Below are 20,250 nucleotides of genomic sequence, written 5' to 3'. Positions count from 1 at the left end.
CTGTGTCCCCTGCATTGGCAGGCGGATTCTTAACCACTGCGCCACCAGGGAAGTCCTGAGAGTGAACACTTTTATATGTATATGACCCATTTGCATTTTGTATGAATTATTAGTTCATATCCTTTTTCTATTTTTAATCTTTTTCTTATTAATGTGTATGAGCTCCCTCTTTAGAATAGATCTTAATCTCTTGCCTACTAAATATTGTGCAAACATTTTCTTTATTTTAACTGAAGTACAGTTGATTTACAATGTTGTATTAGTTTCAGGTGTACAGCAAAGTGATTCAGTTTATATATATGTGTGTGTGTATGTGTGTATGTGTGTGTGTGTATATATACACACATTCGTTTTTCAGATTCTTTTCCCTTATAGGTTATTACAAAATATTGAGTATAGTTCCCTGTGCTATACAGTAGGTTCTTGTTGTTTACCAGTTTTATATATAGTAGGGTGTATATGTTAATCCCCAACTCCTAATTTATTCCTCCCTCCCTTTCCCCTTTGGTAACCATAAGTGTGTTTTCTATGTCTATGTGTTTATTTCTGTTTTGTATATAAGTTCATTTATATCATTTTTAGATTCTACATATAAGCGTTATCGTATGATATTTACCTTTCTCTGGCTTACTTCACTTAGTATGATAATCTCTAGATCCATCCATGTTGCTGCAAATGGCATTATTTCATTCTTTTTTATGGCTGAGTAGTAATCCATTGTCTATATGTACCACATCTTCTTTATCTATTCATCTGTCTATGGACATTTAGGTTGGCTGTCTTGGCTGTTGTAAATAGTGCTTGTGCAAACATTTTCTTGATGTCTATTTTAACTTTTTTTATCTTACTTTTCCCATAGAGAAGTCTTACATTTTTATATTGTGAACTATGTCAATCTTTTCCTTTGTGACTTTGGGGTTTTGTGTCATAATAGGAAGGACCAAATGTACTAGTCAGAGGAGGCTAAAGTGCTAACATAGATAGGCCCAACATGTAATGGCCCAAACAAAATAGAAGTTTTCTGTATTCAAATGCAGTCATTCAGGGACCCAGACTGACACTAGCTCTGTCATCTTCAACATATGGTTTTCAAAGTCACTCTGGCCATGGAGAAATGTTCGTGGAAGGTTTTATGGGCTAGAACTGTGAGATGCATACAAACTTCTGCGAGGCTGAGAAATGTAATAAAACTGGATGCATGAAAGAAGGGAGAATGCGTTAGAGAAATCTAGCATTCTCTGCCACAGTTCTTCCCATCTGTCCCATGCATGAAATAGGTTTACTTCTTCCCCAAGAGAGAACCCAGAGTCCAGTCTAATTCCTACATTCGGCACAAAGTCCAGGATCTCTGGATGATGGACAGTCGTCTCCGGCAGGTCTGGATGGGATTCCTTTGGGTCCAACAAACTATGAACTAAAAAACAGGTTATCTGCTCCCCTTTCCTTACCCCTAGCACATACTCGATTTACAACAGTGGAACAGGGACAGAATAACTGCAATTAAAAACTCCCATTCTTAAAGGATGAGAGGGCTTCCCTGGTGGTGCAAGTTTAGGAGTCCGCCTGCCAGTGCAGGGGACATAGGTTCATACCCTAGCCCGGGAAGATCCCACATGCCGCGGAGCAACCAAGCCCATGCGCCACAGCTACTGAGCTTGCGCTCTAGAGCCCGTGAGCCACAACTACTGAAGCCCGCGCGCCTAGAGCCCGTGCTCTGCGACAAGAGAAGCCACGACAATGAGAAGCCCCAAACTTCGAGTGCACTCGTATTAAAAGAAACACACATTAAAATTATACTGAAAAAAAAAAAAAACTATACTGAGTTTCCTCTTCTGGCCGTGATGCAGTTTCTAGGACTGGACTGACTTATTGGACTTACTGTAAAAACTATCAAACTAAACAGAATATATGAAAAAATGTTCTCAGACCTTGGACAACAGGCAGGGCAGACCCGTGATCCCTGGGCAAAAGGAAATACATCAGGTGAGGCCTATATGGCCCTGACTTTCTAACTGGAGGCCCCAGTGCAGAGGAGGAGGCACCCAAACAGACCACAGCAGGCTCTCAGATGAGGACACAGAGATTTGAGTTCAAGGAGGCAGAGGGAGCTGGGATTTGGGTAGCAGAAGCCTAGAAAGCCAGAAGCTGCACAGAGAAAAAGCTCTAGAAATCTCCATAACGGGTCCTCCTGAGTTTGTTCCTGGCAGAATCAAGCCAGGCAAAGAACAAGTAGGAAGCTGTAAGCTGAGTAATTCCCAGAGCTCACACAGAGCTAGGAGACGTTCATGATCTGGCCAGCTATAATGGAATCCTCACTGAACACCTGAGGCAGCCAGTAGAGATCCTACAAGGATAATGCCTTAATAAAAGGACTGAACCAGGCCTGGAGTACTTCAAGATTAGCTCAAGCTTTCAAGCCAAGATCACACTCTTCCAGGCGGTGATACACCCATACAAAGCTTCAAAATAAGCCTTGAAAGAATCCAGGTGATATAAAAGTACTTTGAACTGTTGGCCAGGGGGAAATTTTTTATTATGGTAAAATACATGTAAAATGGAATTTACTGGGCTTCCCTGATGGCGCAGTGGTTGAGAGTCCGCCTGCCGATGCAGGAGACACGGGTTCGTGTCCTGGTCCGGGAGGATCCCACATGCCGTGGAGCGGCTGGGCCCGTGAGCCATGGCCGCTGAGCCTGTGCGTCCGGAGCCTGTGCTCTGCAACGGGAGAGGCCACAGCAGTGAGAGGCCCACGTACGCAAAAAATAAATAAATAAATAAATAAATGGAACTTGTAGAGATTTTAAAAAGCACCAATATCTGAAAGGATCAGCAAGCCTAAAGAGTAGCAATAGGAACTATTGCTTATAAGACTTACAATTATTGATCTCCTCTCCATAGTGGTCTTTATCTAATAAACACTGGGAGACTGGAAAATTCCTCTCTTCCTTGTCCAATGTTCTAGTATAGCTCGTTAGCCTTCTATTCCATGCAGCTTCAGATATCAGTAAATATTTTGATAGGGAAACTATCCCTGAGTTTGAGGCCCCCAGGTCTCCAATGTCGTCAACTTAGCACAGCATGATTGTCAAAAGCTCAACTGTGTGAGCATTTTTCTGTCTGAGTTCAGCAGCTTTTTGCCTGGACCAAGCCTTAAGTGCTTTGAATAACATTTAAATGTGTAATATTTAAAATCTAACAGTGCCTGGCACATTCTAGGCACTCAATAAACATTAATCGAATTAATGAATTTCCTTGTATTTCCTGATTTTTTGAATTCTCCTATGGAAGTTCAAACTGCTACAACACTGAGTCAATGAATGTCTGTATTCATCTAAAGATGTTTGGAAAACTGAAGGTTTTCACTCTAATACTTGAGGAACATTTACTGTGCCAGGCATTGTTTTAAGCACTTCACATATATTAACTCATTTAATACTCATAACTCTATGAAATTCATAGTACTGGTATCCTCATTTTACATCTATGGAAAATAAGGTACAGAGGAGCTAAGTAATTTGTCCTAGGTCAAACAACTAGTATGATACTGGAGATATATATATATGTATATCCCGTGGAAATCCGGACTTAAACGGAGATTTCACACAATACCTCAGAAGGCTTTTTTTTTTTTAATCTGCAGTCTCTCTTACTTCTTTACTAAACATATGGAATCATATAAAAGATTAATTAGTCCTACTATCATTTACAATTAATTGTCACTAAGTCCTCTGTTGCTTTAAATAACAGCATTCATGTCACAGAAAAGTAAACAATTCTGAATAACATAATTTCAGATAAGTATCTATTTTTATGTTTTTATCTTAATAACATATATGTGTATTATAATTCATTATACTAACATATTTTTTTTGCCTGGTAGGGCTGTGTCCAGGGTCGGCTCTCTAAAAAGTTGGTCACTCTATATTAGACTACCAGGAGAAGCTTTTAAAAATACCCAACTGCACGAGGGCTCACTCCTAGAGATTTTGCTACAATCGGTGCGAAGGGGAAGGACTTGGTATTAGCATTTTTAAAGCCCCTAGCCTCCAGACCTCCAGGGTAGGCTGGAACGGGCTGGGGCAGGGCCTGGAAGTCACGTGGCCTAGTCAACGCCCTCTGCGGCAGTTGATTGGCTCCGGCCAGGAGCGGAGGTTGCGTGAGACATGAGCGCCCCGCCCCCTTACTCGCACACTCCCCCCACCCCCGCCCCTACCCTTACCCTCTATCAGAGAGTTGCGAAGCCTCCGCCGTTCCTAGAAGGTACTCGGGTGGGGACGCTCTGCTCGGCGTGCGCCAGTGATCCGGCTGACAGGCTCAGGGACCTTTAGCGTCGCGCCTTCAGGTGCGGTTTAGCTGAGAGGCTCGGACCTGATTCCGGGTCCAGCCCAGCACCTCGAGAGGGGATCCCAGCCCCCATGGCAGCCGCAGGTGCATCCTGAGGACTTCCTGGAGGAGGCGACGTGGCTGGAGTCGGAGGCCGCGAGGTTTGGGGAGAAAGGAGCTAGTGTGATGGGAGGATTGGGTGCCGCGGGGAAGCCTCAGTGGCCCCGCCATAGAAGGTGTGAGGGCTGGAGAGACACCCCCTCCCCCCCGTATCCTTCCCCCCCATCCCACCCCGATCTTCAGGGCACTGTATTGTTATAGATTAACAAATTGGATTATGGGTTCTGACTTCCAAATGCACAATGCTCACAGAAGATAATCTAGTTTAGATAATGAAAGGGTTGAGGTCCCTTCCCCTGATCAGGACCGTCTGGGGGGTGCCTTCTTGCTTAAGAGGCAGGAGCGCTTAGGAGCAGTGTTTTTAGGGAACGTGAACGGTGTGTGAGGGACTTTCTTAAAGATGTACTTACATAAAGCAAGGTTCGCCGGTAGCCAGAGAAGCACAATTAAAAAATGAAGATCCTCCGTATCCCATCATTTGTGTATTCCCTGAGAGAAACAACACCGAATTTACTATATTTAAAAAGAAGCAAAGCGGAGGCCACAGTTTGGGTATGTCCCCTGGCCAACCACCCATAGCTGCGGAACCAAAACTTAAAAGCTGTCCTAGTTTCCCCCAAATGCTGGCTCTGTCCTTAAAGGAAACAAGCTTTCTTCGTGTCAGGGTGACCTTGCAGCTTCCTAGCCAATCAGCTACAAACAAGTAAACTTGTCCGGTGCTACTCTTCTAAAAGGAATGTCAGTTTCTAGTAACCAGTCCCAATAGAAAACAATGTACTTCCTCATTCATGTGTGTGGGAGGAAAATAATTTTCTCTCTACCCTTCTGAGTACTTAGTTGAGACCCCCGCAATAAAAGATGAAAATAAACAAGTTTCTTAACATGTATACCTCATGTAAACATGGGAGATACCCAAGGAAAAATGACTAACCCCTGAGATGGCGTAGAATTCGGGCCTAAATACTATCTTCATAGGGAAAGCGGAGGGAGGTTCTATTCCTGGAAGAGGCTGAAATGGCAGTTAGGTTAAGGATTAAGTGTTGGTTTGCTGACATGGGGCTTAGCATGAGTGAGTCCACATAGCTTTCAGGATCTTAGTTCCCCAACTAGGGTTGGAACCCAGGCCCCGGCAGTGAAAGCCCCGAGTCCTAACCACTGGACTGCCAGGAAGTTCCCCTGTTGCTTCTTTTTTAAACAGCCGTTTTTTAGGTCCCGCAGCTCAGTATTCCAAAGTGGTATATTTTGGGGTGGCTTATTCTGCCACCCCTTCACAGGCTTTATAAACTGAGCGGTAACTGCTGAGAGCCCAAGACTTTCAGTTTTGAAGTCTCCTTGTTCACAGTTTGGGTTTTGCTCCCTAAAATGTTCCTATCAAGTAAAGTCTTCTGAATTTTCTTTTGACCACAATTAGCTCTTTGTATATCATATGTAGCCTAAAATCTCTAACTGCCCTAAAATCATTTTTACACTATCTGAGCTGATTCTGTGTGATGTAGAAATACATGAAGACCACCCAAAAGAGAACAAGCAAAGGCTCTTCATTCCCTTCATGGCCAAGGGAGTTGGCCACCATCACGTGCGTGTGGCAGAGACTCAAAGGCAAGCAGGGGAAGTTTTATAGTGGAAAAGAGGGAAGACTCAAATATGCTGAGTTTGGAGCTGATTGGCTTGGAAAAACTGGAGGCAGGTTAAATAAAAGAAGCGGAACATCCTACGTGATTGGGTACGGGAGCATATTCGGCTTTTCCTCTCGGCCCTAGATGGAGGACAGGGGTACATATCAGAGACAAGCTGGCACTTGGAGACCAAGTCCTGATGTAGGGCCTATTGCTGCATTGCTTGTGGTTTGGGTTCCAGGCGGGTTGCTGCAGGTTGCAGGTCAGAGTTCTGTTTTTTCCTACAGTCTGGTCCCTTGGCATATTGGGTCTCTCAACGAAGTGCTGCTGAATATACTCTAGGGAGGAGGTGAGGGCAGAGCCACAGGTTTCCTTGGATAAAGATTGGAAATTGATTTAGCTTCAGAAATTCCTAACAAGAGTATTCTAGCAGTTGCTTTCATTTTATCACATATTCCAACACCAAACACAGTGACTTTGTGCTAGCTGAGGTTCGTTGGCCCCATTGGAATTCCCTGTCCTGGGCTGCCTGGTGAGAGAGCTTCAAATCGGGGCTGGCCTTACGTGTGCTCTTTTCCTCTCCTTCAGCTCAGCCTGATGGCCGGGAGGCTGCACCACCTCAGAGGCCAGGCCGTGGAAGCCGTGTTCCTGCCAGTCCTGTGGAAGGTGAGCAGGGTTGCTCCTCCCCTACCTTGGTGTAGCCTCACCGCCGGGCATTGGCGTTCACGTGGCTTTAACTCCTCTGTTCAGGTCGAGCCATCTTTATCAGCTGGGGGTTTTTCCTTCTTGGAAGGTAGGATGTAAAGAGCTTGAACTTTGGGGCCAGACGGGTTCAAATCCAGGCTCTGTTTTAGATGTGTTACCTGATCTCTCACGGTTTCCTTATCTGGAAAATGGGATAATGATAGTAGCTGTCGCAGAGTTGCGAGGATTCAATGAAACGGGGCACGTGGCATATCGGCAGGGTATCTAGTGACACGTGGAGCGCTCTGTAAGTTTTAGCTGTTGTCACCACAGTTGCTCCTTGTTTCTGTCAGTGAGCATTACTGTGTACCTACTGTATACCAGATAGTACTGCCTTTGTGCTGGGAGAGAAGCTCTCACCTAAGGCGCTTACAAGCCATTTGGAGAGGGAGCTGTGGAAACAAACTCCCACAACACAGGATAAATTCTGATCTGTTGGCATCAAAGGGACACTGGAAGCTTAGTTACTGAACTCGTAACATGATGGAGGGTGAGTGTGAGAGGCTGAGTAGAAAAGTGAGGAGACACGTGAGGAACCCTCGCGACCATTTGGAAAGAACAGTCTTGGACGGGAGGGAGGCAAGAGGGAGTTGGAGGGGCAGCGCTTTGACCCGTTGGCCCAGCGTGTCCGCATTTGCTGAGGGATCACAGAGCTCTGCCTGCCCTTCTGGTGGCATCTCCCGCCTTCCCTGACGGCCAGAGGACCCGCCCGCAGAGATGTGGACTCCCTTCTGTCCCCCGGCCTGTGTACATCCTGTTCTCCCTGTCCACAGGCAACCCACCTCTGCATATGCTGAGACTCAGCGCAAAAATCCTCCCTGTGAAATCTCTCTGAGGTCCTGCATTAACCCCATGACTCTCCCTTGTGTTCCCACGTGGGCGGAGGGCTGGGCTCAGAAGGACAGCTGCAGAAGAGCCACTGGGTGGGTGTGGGGTGACTGGAGGTGAGCGTGTAGGGTCTTCTTTACAGAAAAGGCCCAGTAAGGGAAGGAGAGGGCGGAAGCGAGAGGGAGCAAGGCGCCAGGAGCATCTTTGTAAAGGCAGGAGAGGCGGCAGCATCCTGCGGGCTACGGGCAGGAGTGATAGTCTGGGAAGGAACGCGGCTGTGTTGCTCTGCTTCATGACGCCTCACTTCTGACCGTTCTGACACCAGCTGGGTGCCCGCAATTTAACTCATTCTGACACTGTCACCCTGGAGTTAGCATCGGACCCACAGGGTAAGGGCTCAGTCCCCGCAAGACCGCCCCCCGCCCCGAACTCAGACGCCAGTCACAAGTGCGGGCTGTCACCTGTGCTTCTGACCCACCGGCTCTAAATTGGGTTCCCACGACCCACTCCGCGGGTGCCATTGATCTGGTAGAGTGGCTCACGGAACTCTGAAAACGGTTTACTGAGCAGGTCCTGGTTCACGTAAAAGGCTACAACTCAGGATCAGCCCGATGGAAGAGAGGCCAGGGCAGGGGGAGTGGGGGAGGGGTGCAGGGCTTTCCTCTCCAGGCAGACACTCCCCAGCACCTCCGTTTCTGCGTTTTTATGGGGGTTCATTAGTGGGCGTGATGGGTCGAGTCACTGACCTTTGGTGACTGACTGAACCCCAGCCTCTCCCCTCCCCGCAGGTGCTAGGGGTGAAGGTTCTAACCCTCTCATCACATGCTTGTTCCCCTGACATCCAGCCCCATCCTTAGGAGTTTTCCGCATTAACATGAACTCAGGTGTGGGTGAGGGATTTGTTATGAGTAACAAGACATTCCCCTCACCTGTATGGCCCTGGAGCTATTTCAGAAACCGAGGACAAAAGCCCAAATATTAAAAGATGCTCCTCTGTTCTTATCCCTTAGGAAAATCCAAGGGTTTTTAGGAACTCTGTGCCAGAAGTAGGGAGGAAGACCAAATATATATTTCTTATTTAAATCACAGTATCACAAGGGGGAAAAGGGTAAACACAGGAGAGTCGTGGTCATTGGATTAAGACCCTGGAGGAGACAGGAGAGAATGGAATCGGCCCGCCCGAGGAGAAAGGGTCACCAGGAGGGAGAAGGGGGGTGGTGAGGCCCGATGCAGGGGATGCCTGGGAGCCGGTGGGGAGGCGGGAGGAGGTGAGGGCCGTGTGCCCCGGGGGCTGCTTTCTGGGAAGTGACTGGCAGTGCCTCCTGAGAGGAGGGGGTGGGGCGAGCCCTGTCCTCACAGCCCCCGTCGCCCCCCGTGGACCCCTGCATCGTCACCGTATTGACTTCTCCCGCTTCCCCACTGGACCCTTCACTCCCTGAAGCGGGGCTGGGGCTCCGTGGGTCGCACAGGCTGTGCACTTAGCAGCTCTGGGGGCCCCGTTGTCACAGCTGCCATGTGAACAGTGTCCCCTAGAGTCGAGCAGTGCGCAGCCCGAGGGGCTGGTCCTGTGGGCCCGGCAGGAGCTGTCACCTCTGTGCGTTTACTGTCACTGGCATGTGGCACGGAGGCCGGCGACTTCCTGGTGCTCAGTAAATGCTTCCTGAAGGAGCGGGAGTGATAAAGGGGAAGAAGACCCCTGGTGAGGACCTTGAGGGCGAGAACTGTGGAGCCACACGAAGGGCCCAGCTAGGAAACCCCACGCACACAGATGACTCTGGGGCTTTGAACCGTTGTATCCCAGCGCCTGGGAGCCTCCACGCAGGTGCAGAGAAGGCAGCGGGCAGGTGGGGCAGGTGAGGGTGTCTGCGGGCAGCTCTGGGGACGGAGGATATTCAGGATCGGGGGAGGGGGCTTGAGACCCTAACCCTGGGCCAGGTGTGGGCAGGAGGAAAGAAAGGCCTGTCGTTTGCGAGACTCAGGGTCTGTCTGCAGAGGGGAGCGGCGTGAAGCATCTCGGGTGGGGCTGGTGTTCCTATTGTTGAAGCCCTTCCGCACGAACACCCCCTGAACCACGGCGAGTGTGGGGGGCAGACGCCAGGCCTCTCGGCCCCCGGGAGCTGGATACACAGTTGCAGATGGAAACTTCTGCCGTGGGCACGGTGCTCAGCGGTCTGTTTGGCCCGTGGAGACACTCTCCACCGTTCCCCACTTTGTCTGCGCCCTGGGAGGCTGGCCTTTATATTCTCCATCCACGGGCTCCCTTGCTCTTGCTTCGGGTTGGCTTCTGGCAGGGGGATGGGGTGGGGACCAGAGGCCTGGAGGGGATCGCTGTTGGGGATTTATCCCTCAGTCCCTCCTTGCTAGGCTGCCCCCCGCTCCGGTCTTGCTTCTCCAACAACTTTCTGGATCCCAGTGTCCCCTCCCGTCCTCCCCCTTCACACCTAGTGGGTAGCGGTGCCCACGACAGCCAGCCCCACGAGCTCCAGCTCGCCTGGTTGGTCCCCATTAGCCTGTCCATCCCTACGTCCCATTAGCCAGTCCATCCCTGTGTCCCATTAGCCTGTCCGTCCCTGTTTCCCATTAGTCTGTCCGTCCCTGTGTCCCATTAGTCTGTCCGTCCCTGTGTCCCATTAGCCTGTCCATCCCTGTGTGAATGGCCCGCACGCTGCCCCATCCTCTGTGACGTCATGGGAATGAGCCATCTATTTCCTGAGAGATCCGGGCAGAAGAAATACAGGATGTGGAAGGTAGGGTTGCACAGAGCAGGGTCGGCAAACTCACCTGGAGCCGGGAGTAGTTCTATTGGGTCACAGTCACACCCGTTTGCTCTCCTGTTGTCTGTGCTGTGTCTGTGCTACCAGAGCAGAGATGAGTGACTGCAGCAGAGATCAAACGGCCAGAGAAGCCTCAAATACTGACCATCTGTAATAATAAAACTGTAGCTCACAAAGTTATTGTAAGAATTGCAGCTGCAGTTAGTCGCTGTGTTTCCAGGGGTTGCTGTCCTTTGAGGACGTGGCTCTGTACTTCACCAGGGAAGAGTGGGACACACTGGACTGGGCTCAGAAGGACCTCTACAGAGACGTGATGCTGGACAACTACAGAAACGTGCTCTCCTTGGGTAATGAGTCAGCTTAACATTTCACTTTGAGTGTCTGCACATCTCCTCAGTCTCTTATCTGCAATTCCAGAAGCAGAAAAAGCTCTGAAAACCAGACGTTTTTTCGTAACTCATTTGGCTATAAGACCCAACCTGAAGTCATCAGGTGGTTAAATCTGATTTTTATTGTACAGGAAGCTATTCATCATCCTTTTTCTCATTTGGTCTTTATATATATATATATATGGCATCAGAAATATCAGTGTGTTTAAGGTTTCAGCCCCAACCCCTGTTGGGGGTGGTGCATAAGAGAAAATATACCCACCAAGGCACCTTTCTGAAATCTGGAAAAATTCTGAGTCATGAAACACATCTGGCCTCAAAGTTTTCAAATGAGGGATTGTGGACAATTAATAGTTCCCTTTTGTTTTAGAGTTCAGAGACGATGAGCCCATTCCCCACCCCGACCTGAATCCTCCACACCTGTTAAGACTCCTAGGCGCTGACAAGACTGTGGCCGCCGCAGATTCCAAGTCTAGCATCTTGCTCCCTTGAAAAGACTTTTTCTTCCTTCTGTCTGAAAATGGTTTCCCTCCTTGTTTACAACATCACTGGGTGCCCAGGAAATGATTCTTCACTGACTTCACTTCTGAACCTTCACAGCTTCCAGCTTCCCAGGAGCCTGCCTTTGTGTTACTCCGATGCAGAGTCTCCCTAGGGTGGGAGGTTCCTGGATGACTTTTTCTTTCTGGGGAGTGTTGGCTCCCTTGCAGACACTCTTGGCACAGAGTCTTGACCGCCTCTTGTGAGACTGTTCACCCAGCACTGGATGTTTTACTGTTTACTTTTGTTCTAAAAGCATTCCAAGAGCATACTTGAATATATGGAAGATAGAGGAAAGCATAAGCGGAAGGGGAAAACATTCAGGGCTAACACTGTTAATATTTTGGAACATTTCCTTCCTGTTTTTTTTTTCCTGTGCTGTTTTTTTAAAAAAAAAAGCTATCTGAGCATAGTCTATGTATAATTCTGTAATCCCTTTAAAATTTAACATTATAGTATCAGCATTTTCCCTGTTATTAAAAACCCTCATAAAGCAGAAAATTAAAATCATCTGCCTGCCCACTGCCCAGCATTAACCCTGTTAACATTTTGGTTTACTTTTATGTATGTATACAGACAGCCCTATTTATGATGGTTCAGCTTAAGATGTTTTCAACTTTACAATGGTGTGAAAGCAATACACATTCAGTGGAAAGCGCACTTCGAATTTTTATCTTTTCCTCGGGTAGCGATATGCAGGACCGTTCTCTCTGGTGACGCTGGGCTCAGAGCCGCAGCTCCCACACAGCTATGTGATCATGTCGTCACAAGGGCAGCCAACCAGTACACTTGAAACCATTCTGTTTCTCACTTTCAGTACAGTATTCAGTAAGTTACAACAGCTTTTCACCACTTTATAATAAAGTAGGTTTTGTGTTAGATCATCTTGCCCAACTGTGGCGTAATGTAAGTGTTCTTTGCGTGTTTAAGGTCGGTGAGGCTAAGCTATGACGTTCGGGAGGTTAGGTGTAATAAATGCATTTCTGACTTAGCATATTTTCAGTTTAGATTGGGTTTACCAGGAAGTTACCCTTTTGTAAGTAGAGGAAGATCTGTACACACACACACGCACAGACACACACGTAGTTTTTAAAAACAAAATTTGGATCATAATTTACATGAGTTTTGTATTCTGCTTTAAAATATCTAGGGAGCATTTTCCTATTTTAAGAAACATTCTTTGAAGAATGTATCAGATGCACTGGGGGGAAAAAGAAATATTCTTTTTTTTTTAATATGAAACTTCTTTCAGTTTTTTTTTTAATGTATTTTATTTCTTTTTTTCTTTATTTTGGCTGTATTGGGTCTTCGTTGCTGCGTGCAGGCTTTCTTTAGTTGTGGCGAGCAGGGGCTACTCTTGCGGTGCGTGGGCTTCTCATTGCAGTGGCTTCTCTAGTTGTGGACCACAGGTTCTAGGCGCACGGGCTTCAGTAGTTGTGGCTCGCGGGCTCTAGAGCACAGGCTCGGTAGTTGTGGCTCACAGGCTTTGTTGCTCTGCGGCATGTGGGACCTTCCCGGACCGGGGCTCGAACCCGTGTCCCCTGCATTGGCAGGCAGATTCTTAACCACTGCGCCACCAGGGAAGCCCAAAAGAAATATTCTTTGAATACGTGGATTTTCAGTATCTGCCTAATACTTTCGCCTCTGTTGTATTCATGTGCTACACTTTAACCATTCCCCTATTGACGTTTAGTTTATTTCCAGTTTGCACTGTTTGTTAGAACTCTGCTGAACATCTCTGGTTCATGAACCTTTGTCCTAATTTTCCTTAGGCTATATTTCTAAGAGTGAGATTACCACATCCCCGAGTGTAAATATTGTTCAGGCTTTCAATAAAGATTGCACCAAGTCCTCTCCTCACCAGCCCTGTTCACTACTGTCCTGATCTCTGCTTGTCACTGTCCCCCCACCGCTTAGACCCCAAGGGGTAAAATGAGCTCTGGGACATCTGCTGCTCACTAACCAGCACATCCCATTTACTTCCCCACGAGTAGGAGTTCAGTTTCCCAAACCTGAGGTGATCTGTCAGCTGGAGCAGTGGGAAGAGCCGTGGATCCTGGATCTACCAAGAGCTGGGACTAGGAAGGCTTCCGGTAGTGCTTGCCCAGGTGGGTGAGGAGAAGACCCGGCCCTATGGGGGTCACGCAGAGGGAGGGACCCCATTCACCAGGCCCCTCCTGTGCCGACACCGAGCCGGGTGTCTGGTGTCTCTCCTGCTCATTGTCCCTTCTGCCCCCTGCAGGTGGTGGGTATGGTCATCAGCCCCATTCCCAGGTGAAGAAACTAAGGGACTGCGATGTCTGTCACATGGCTAGTAGGTTGACAGTTGGGATTTGACATCAAGTCTGCAAAGCTCATCCTCTTTCTACTGCATTTCAAGTGCTTCTCTGAAGCAGCCGGTCTGTTTTCTGACAGCTCTCGTGCCATCCTAGATACTCCTTTTTTCTACCCTCATCACTTACCCTTTCTCTATACTTGCTCTTGTTCCCTTGCTCTCATTTTGTTTTCCAAATTCTCTCGGTGTTTACTGATGTTCCTTTTTCCTACGTACTATGTCCTGATTGCTGCTTCTACCCTTTTTCGCATCCCTCCCTCCACGGTTTCACAGCCTCAGCACCGCTGACATTTTAGGATGTTTAATTCTTTGCGGTGAGGGCTGTGCTGGGCCTCGTAGGATGTTTAGCAGCATCCTTGGCCTCCGCCCACTAGGTTCCAGCAACACCATCGCTGGTTGAAAACCCACTGCTCTAGTCCATTGGTTTTGTACTTATTTCTCTCTGTTTCCTTTTCTATTCTATCTTACACACTTTCTCCATTTTTAAGAAGTTGTTTCTCCCAGAATTATTAAAAACATGCTTATCTAGAAAGTACAAAATGCTACCTCTCTCCTAGTTATGTGACACTGCTGGTACTGAGAGTAAGTTGTTATCCCACTAATGGTGATGGATTTATTCAATTCTCACATTCTCTGACATATACTCTTGTGCACATTTTAGCTGGTTAGCTGATGTCAAGAGCTCTTTCTGATATGAAAGCTGTGGGTCCTATGGAAGGAAATCAGAATACTGGCCTCTGTAGTATGATGGTTTAACTAGGTGAGCACTTCTTAGCCTCGTTTGAGTCTCGTATCACAAACTTCCTGACTTCTTTCCTTTTTTTTCCTTCTATGGCAGTCAGGTCATTTATATACTTTCTTTTTTTTTTGGCTAGGTCCTGAAGCCAGATTCAAGATGAAAGAGCTAACTCCAAAGCAGAACATTTCTGAAGATTTAGAGTCATGTAAGATGTCACTGGTAAAGCAGAAAATGGCCAGGAAACCCTTAGAAAAGTTACTTGAATGTAACGAATTTGTGGACATTTACCGACTTTCACTCCCTACTATTGGTGATGAATGCTGTAAGGACTTCCTTCAAAACCTTAACCTTATTCAAGATCGGAAAGCTCAGGCAAGGACAAAGCAGGGCAAATATGATGAGTATGGAAAACCCTTCCATCAGAGATCACTGCTTTTGAGGCATAAGCGAATTCTTACAAATGCAAAATCTTATGAATGCAGCGAATGTGGAAGAGCCTTCCAGCGTCAGGCAAATTTTGTTCGACATCAAAGAATTCACAGTTCAGAGGATCCCTTTGAGTGCGACATATGTGGGCAGGCCTTCAAACAGAAGTCTGCTCTGATTGTCCACAAACAGTGTCACTCACAAAAAAAGCCATATGAATGTCATGACTGTGGAAAGTGTTTCCGTCAGATGGCGTATCTTGTTGAACATAGGAGGATCCATACCAAAGAAAAACCCTATAAATGTAGCGAATGTGAAAGAACATTTAGTCAGAATTCAACCCTTATTCGACATCAGTTAATCCACAGTGGAGAGAAACCCCATAAATGCATTGAATGTGGAAAAGCCTTTGGCCGGCATTCAACCCTTATGAGCCATCGACAAATTCACAATAAACAGAACACTCATAAATGCAGTGAATGTGGTGAATCCTTTGGTCGGAATGTAGATCTCATTCAGCATCAAAGAATCCATACCAAGGAGGAATTCTTTGAATGTAGCGAATGTGGGAAAACTTTTAGTTTTAAGGCAAATCTTCATCGACATGAGGTCATTCATACTGGGGAGAGACCCTACAGATGTGACAAATGTGGAAAATCTTTCAGTTGGCGCACAAGCTTTATTAAGCATCAGGGTACTCACAGAGAGCAGATACCTATGTGATAGTAACCAGAAAAGCTACCATTTAAAGACCAGAACTTAACCACTCTTGCAAATATGTGTAACTCAATTGTTTTATGAAAATTAATAAACAGGAACTGAAATGGTTTTTCTGTGGGGACCCTCTCTTCGTAGCTAACCTTCTTGCTACAGTCAAGAATTACTTAATAGAGGACTTCCCTGGCGGTCCAGTGGTTAGGACTCTGCACTTCCAACACAGGGGGCATGGGCTCGGTCCCTGGTCAGGGAAGTAAGATCCCACATGCTCTGCAGCACAGCCAAAAAACAAAACAATAAAACTGGATTTAAATTTAAAAAAAAAAGTTACTTAATAGAAATGTCATAGGTTGTTGTGTCCAGTCTCCCTGGGTCCCCTTTACCTTCATTTCCCCGAGTTAAGTCAAGGCAGATGGAAGGCATAGAAGTTTTACTCTGTGGTCCCCCAGGCTGGAGACCATCTTCTGGATCGTGAACGATTTAAGAATGCCTTTCTTGGTTTCATAATGAAAAATCACCTGAGATTATATAGACGTTTTAAAAATAAAGTAAGGGCTACCTACTAGTACTACTGAGATATTAAGAATTACCGAAATTTACCCAGAAACTAAAATTAGTGTGCTACTAGGTTCTACTGAGAGTTCAAAGTCAATGTTCAGAGCAGATGCTGTTACTGCCCTGGCCCCCTGCCCCCGGCCTTTCCCCTGCCGTGTGCTTCATCCGACTTGCACCATCTGTGTCTCTTGGGCTGCGGGCTTTTTTGAAAACCACGAAAGACCACTGCTCTGGGGGCAGCCCTCAACCACGCTTGATGGGATTTTGACGAATACCAGGTCTCCCTCTCCCCTAGGGTGGAACATCTGTGAAGCATGTGTTTCACACTGTTTTCAGAGTCTTTCCATGCGATGACGCACATTCACTCTCCGTGGTAGCTGCTTTATTAGCTGTCTGCCCTTCTCTGTGTCCCTTCTAACTCCCCTACCAGTATTTCAACACCTCTTCTCACGAGTAAACTGCTGCTGTTAGACCCTCTCATGTTAATCAAATCTCTTGATTTGATTATTTTCTTGCCCTTACCAGTTCCATGATTTCTTACCCAGCACATAAAAACAAAGTTCTATTGGGAATGATAAGAAAGCGAGTGGCACCCCATAAAATAAAGGAAATTTCAGCTTTGCAGCAGGAAAATAATGAGTGTTAGATTATATACTGGCTTCGGTATCGGTACTTGTGTACCAAGCGGCAGGAACTGGCTGGAAGGAAAGGCTGCCAAACTCTATTTCCCCGAACAAAATTAAGAAGTCGAGGCCTCTGACAAGAGGAAATAAGCCAATGAGAGAGAATTCTTGCTCACAACCACCTCTGGAGTTGGGGACCTGTGAAAGCAGACCCAGGCTTGAGTACACAGTCTGGCTCAGACTACTGAATCTACTTTGTGTAGATGATGTACATGCTTCCAGCTTCCCAGAAAGAGAGGGTACAGCTAAGGATCCAGAGGTAACATGGAAATGCCTACCTTCAGCCACATCTGTCCCAAGGAGGAGAAAAGAGCTGCACTCTTCAATATGGCAGCCACTGGCCATATGAGCCTATTTAAATTAAAATTTTAAAAAGTTAAAAAACTTCCTCAAATCAAAAGCCACATTTCAAGATCAGCACAATTATAGAACACTCCCATCAGCCCAGGCTTGTTGGACAGCACTGCTGGAGAAACCCTAAGGACTTCTTATGGAGGAACAAGGGAGCTTGTATTTGGTGCCACTTCCTTCTCTACGACTAAATTAAATGGCCTTCCTTTCCCTTTATAAATGGCCCCTATAAAATGTTTTATTTGCTGAAAATATTTTTTTCAGTAGAATTCCTGGGACACAAAGGAGGGGAGGGGTGGGGCTGGTCTGGAAGACTTGCTGAACTAATTTGCCTTGGGAGAAAGGGGTCCCCAGCTCAAGAGTGCCGGCGTGCAGGGCAGGCTTCCTGCCTTCCGCAGAGGCTAGACGGTCACCAGGCCAGGAGCACAGATCAGCGATGTCATCGTCAGTGTATGGTCATGTTTGTCAATATTTAGCAGTAGGGCAGGAGCTCCAAACTAGCCCTCCAGGGAAGGTAATGGAGAAGAAACGCTCAAGTTTTGGCTTTTCTATTTAGCTAATGGTCTGAACCCACTGTCCTCCATGCCTGGCCACACAGGGGAATCATTAGCTCATACTGCAAAGGTCAGAAGAGTCTAGAATACTCCACTGGACTAGAAAAGGTGCACCTTTTTTTGACAAGACCAGTGAAGCTTTTTACACCATATTTAAATCAAGGTGAAAAATAAATAATACAAATGTTATTTCCTTCTTTAGCTAATAATGCTAAACTATAAATGAAAAAACAGACTGTGTTAAAATTCAAATGACTAAAAATAAGATATAAAAATTGTTCAGTGCTTTCATTTTCTCCTCTTTTTACACACTTGGATTACAGTTCACTAAAATGTCACATAACATGGTCATATGACTAGTATGCAGCTCACACCTTTGACAACACCTGTGTCGGTCTAGATCTTATTCCAAGTTCACACTCAACTGTAGCTTTTATCAAGGTGGCTTCTCTTTCTGCCAACATTTCTTAGCTGATAGAAATGAGGAGGGGAAGCATAAAGGAAAATACTACATTTTAGAATGTAGTATTGAAAATGAAATTGAAATTGAAAATTTCAATTGAATTGAAATTGAAAATTTCAATTGAATTGAAATTGAAAATTGAATTTTTTTTCAATTGAAATTTCAATTGAATTTTTTTTTCAATTGAAAATGAAATTGAAAATGAAATTCTACATTTTAGAATAAAATAGTAATAGATGACTTCCTGTCAAAATATACATTTTCAGGTAAGTTCTTACATTTTTTTCAAGTAAATTTATGGTGAGTTATTTGTGTCATTATCATAAATGGATACTTCCCCCACTTCCATTTCCAAGTGCATACTGCCAATATAAATGACTCAGTAGTGATACTGTTATTCTGAAATAATTTGCAAATTGCAAAAATAATACAGAGAATCCTTTACACCATCTACCCACATTTACCAAATTTAACATTCTTCCAAGTCTCTCTCGGGAACTAATTTACAGCAGTTTGAATAAACTGGATCTATTTATATGCAGAAACATAAATCAATCTTAAAATGGCAAATCAAGTTCCAATATGACAGAATATAATATGTCTGCATAAAATTTTAAATCCTGCAACACTACATATATTGTTTATGGATACAAGATCTTGTGGTATAAAATGGGGAAAAGAAGGACACAATTTCAGTATAGTTATTCCTTCTGATGAGGGAAAGGAATGGGAGCCTTTACAGTACATATTATTTTATTTCTTAAAATGATATGAGGGATTTCCCTGGTGGTGCAGTGGATAAGACTCTGCACTCCCAATGCAGGGGGTACGGGTTTGATACCTAGTCAGGGAACTAGATCCCACATGCATGCCACAACTAAGAGTTCACATGCCACAACTAAGGAGCCCGTGTGCTGCAACTAAGGAGCTGGCAAGCCGCAACTAAGAAGCCTGTGAGCCACAACTAAGGAGCCTGCCTGCCACAACTAAGACCCAGTGCAACCAAATAAATATATATATATATTTTAAAAAAAGATATGAAGCAAATATGTTAAGAATGATTAATCTGGTGCATATGTGAATGTTCTTTAAAATCAATCTCTATTGTCTATACTTGTCTGTATGTTAGCAATATTTTACAGTAAACTTGTCCATGTTTCTTGTCAAATAATATCATAATTCAAAAGTATCTGAGGATATATGACAGTAAATGATAATGAAAAGAACACCCATGCATCCTCATACTATGTAAGAAATAGATCATTTTCAGAATCACAAAAGCCTCTTATATTCTGTCCAATCTCCTCTCCCTCCCTCTTCACCAAAGGTTAACAAATATTCTGAGTTTTATGTTAATCATTCCCTTGTATTATGTAGACGTACCACCTATCTATTTATGTCTGGATGATGTATTACTTAGTTCTGCTTTTTCAGAACTTTACATACATGGAGTCATACTCTTTCACTGCACGTGTGTTTTGAGAATCATGCATCTTTCTGTGTAGCTGTGGTTCAACCACATTCACTGACAATAAGTATCCCACTGCAGGAATACAGCACAATTTATGAATCTATTCTTTTGTTGATGGGTTTTCAGGATGTTTCCAGTCTGGGGCTTTTATAAAGCAGCATGTCAACATGCCTCTTGGTTCCCTGTGAAAAAAACCTAGAAATAAGATATATACATGTTCAACTTTAAGAAGTATGGCCAGGGACTTCCCTGGCGTTCCAGTGGTTAAGACTCCACGCTTCCAATGCAGGGGGCACAGGTTCGATCCTTGGTTGGGGAACTAAGATCCCACATGCCATGTGGCATGGCTAAAAAAAAAGTATGGCGAACTGTTTTCCCTAATAAATGTAACAACTTACACATTCAACAGCAGATGAGAGTTTCCACTATTCTATATCTTTATCGGTACTTGATACTGACGGATTTTGAAAGGTTTGATAATCTTTTGTGAAATCGTATCCAATTGTGGTTTAATGTGCTTTTCTCTTATTACTAATGTAGTTGAGCATCTTTTCATCTTCCTGGGCTGTGCTTCCCATTTTGTTTGTCTTTTCCTGATATAGTGTAGTTGAATTTATCAATT

The 20,250-nt window shown here is 45.4% G+C and overlaps 1 protein-coding gene across 5 annotated transcripts; it reads left to right on the top strand.

Annotated features, from left to right (window-relative positions):
- The first annotated feature begins 4,289 nt into the window (after positions 1 to 4,289).
- ZNF789 (zinc finger protein 789) lies at positions 4,290 to 15,644 on the top strand. Of its 5 annotated transcripts, XM_082669914.1 has the most exons (7): positions 4,877 to 4,995; positions 6,648 to 6,725; positions 10,626 to 10,752; positions 13,329 to 13,442; positions 13,577 to 13,648; positions 14,331 to 14,429; positions 14,545 to 14,657. In XM_082669914.1, the coding sequence occupies exons 1-6, from the start codon at positions 4,897 to 4,899 to the stop codon at positions 14,336 to 14,338; spliced, it is 498 nt and encodes a 165-aa protein (XP_082526040.1). In that variant the 5' UTR covers positions 4,877 to 4,896; the 3' UTR covers positions 14,339 to 14,429; positions 14,545 to 14,657. The 5 variants fall into 5 exon arrangements, with proteins under 5 accessions (XP_082526039.1, XP_082526037.1, XP_082526038.1 ...); XM_082669913.1 differs by lacking the exons at positions 4,877 to 4,995; positions 13,577 to 13,648; positions 14,331 to 14,429 and adding an exon at positions 4,290 to 4,342 and having other exon boundaries at positions 14,545 to 15,644; XM_082669911.1 differs by lacking the exons at positions 4,877 to 4,995; positions 13,577 to 13,648; positions 14,331 to 14,429 and adding an exon at positions 4,320 to 4,484 and having other exon boundaries at positions 14,545 to 15,644.
- The last annotated feature ends 4,606 nt before the right edge of the window (positions 15,645 to 20,250 follow it).

Source organism: Grampus griseus (assembly GCF_964374135.1).
Source record: "Grampus griseus genome assembly, chromosome: 14".
Taxonomy (NCBI): Eukaryota; Metazoa; Chordata; class Mammalia; order Artiodactyla; family Delphinidae; genus Grampus; species Grampus griseus.
The sequence above is the reverse complement of the archived record's forward strand: the minus strand, read 5'-3'. Positions and strand labels throughout refer to the sequence as shown.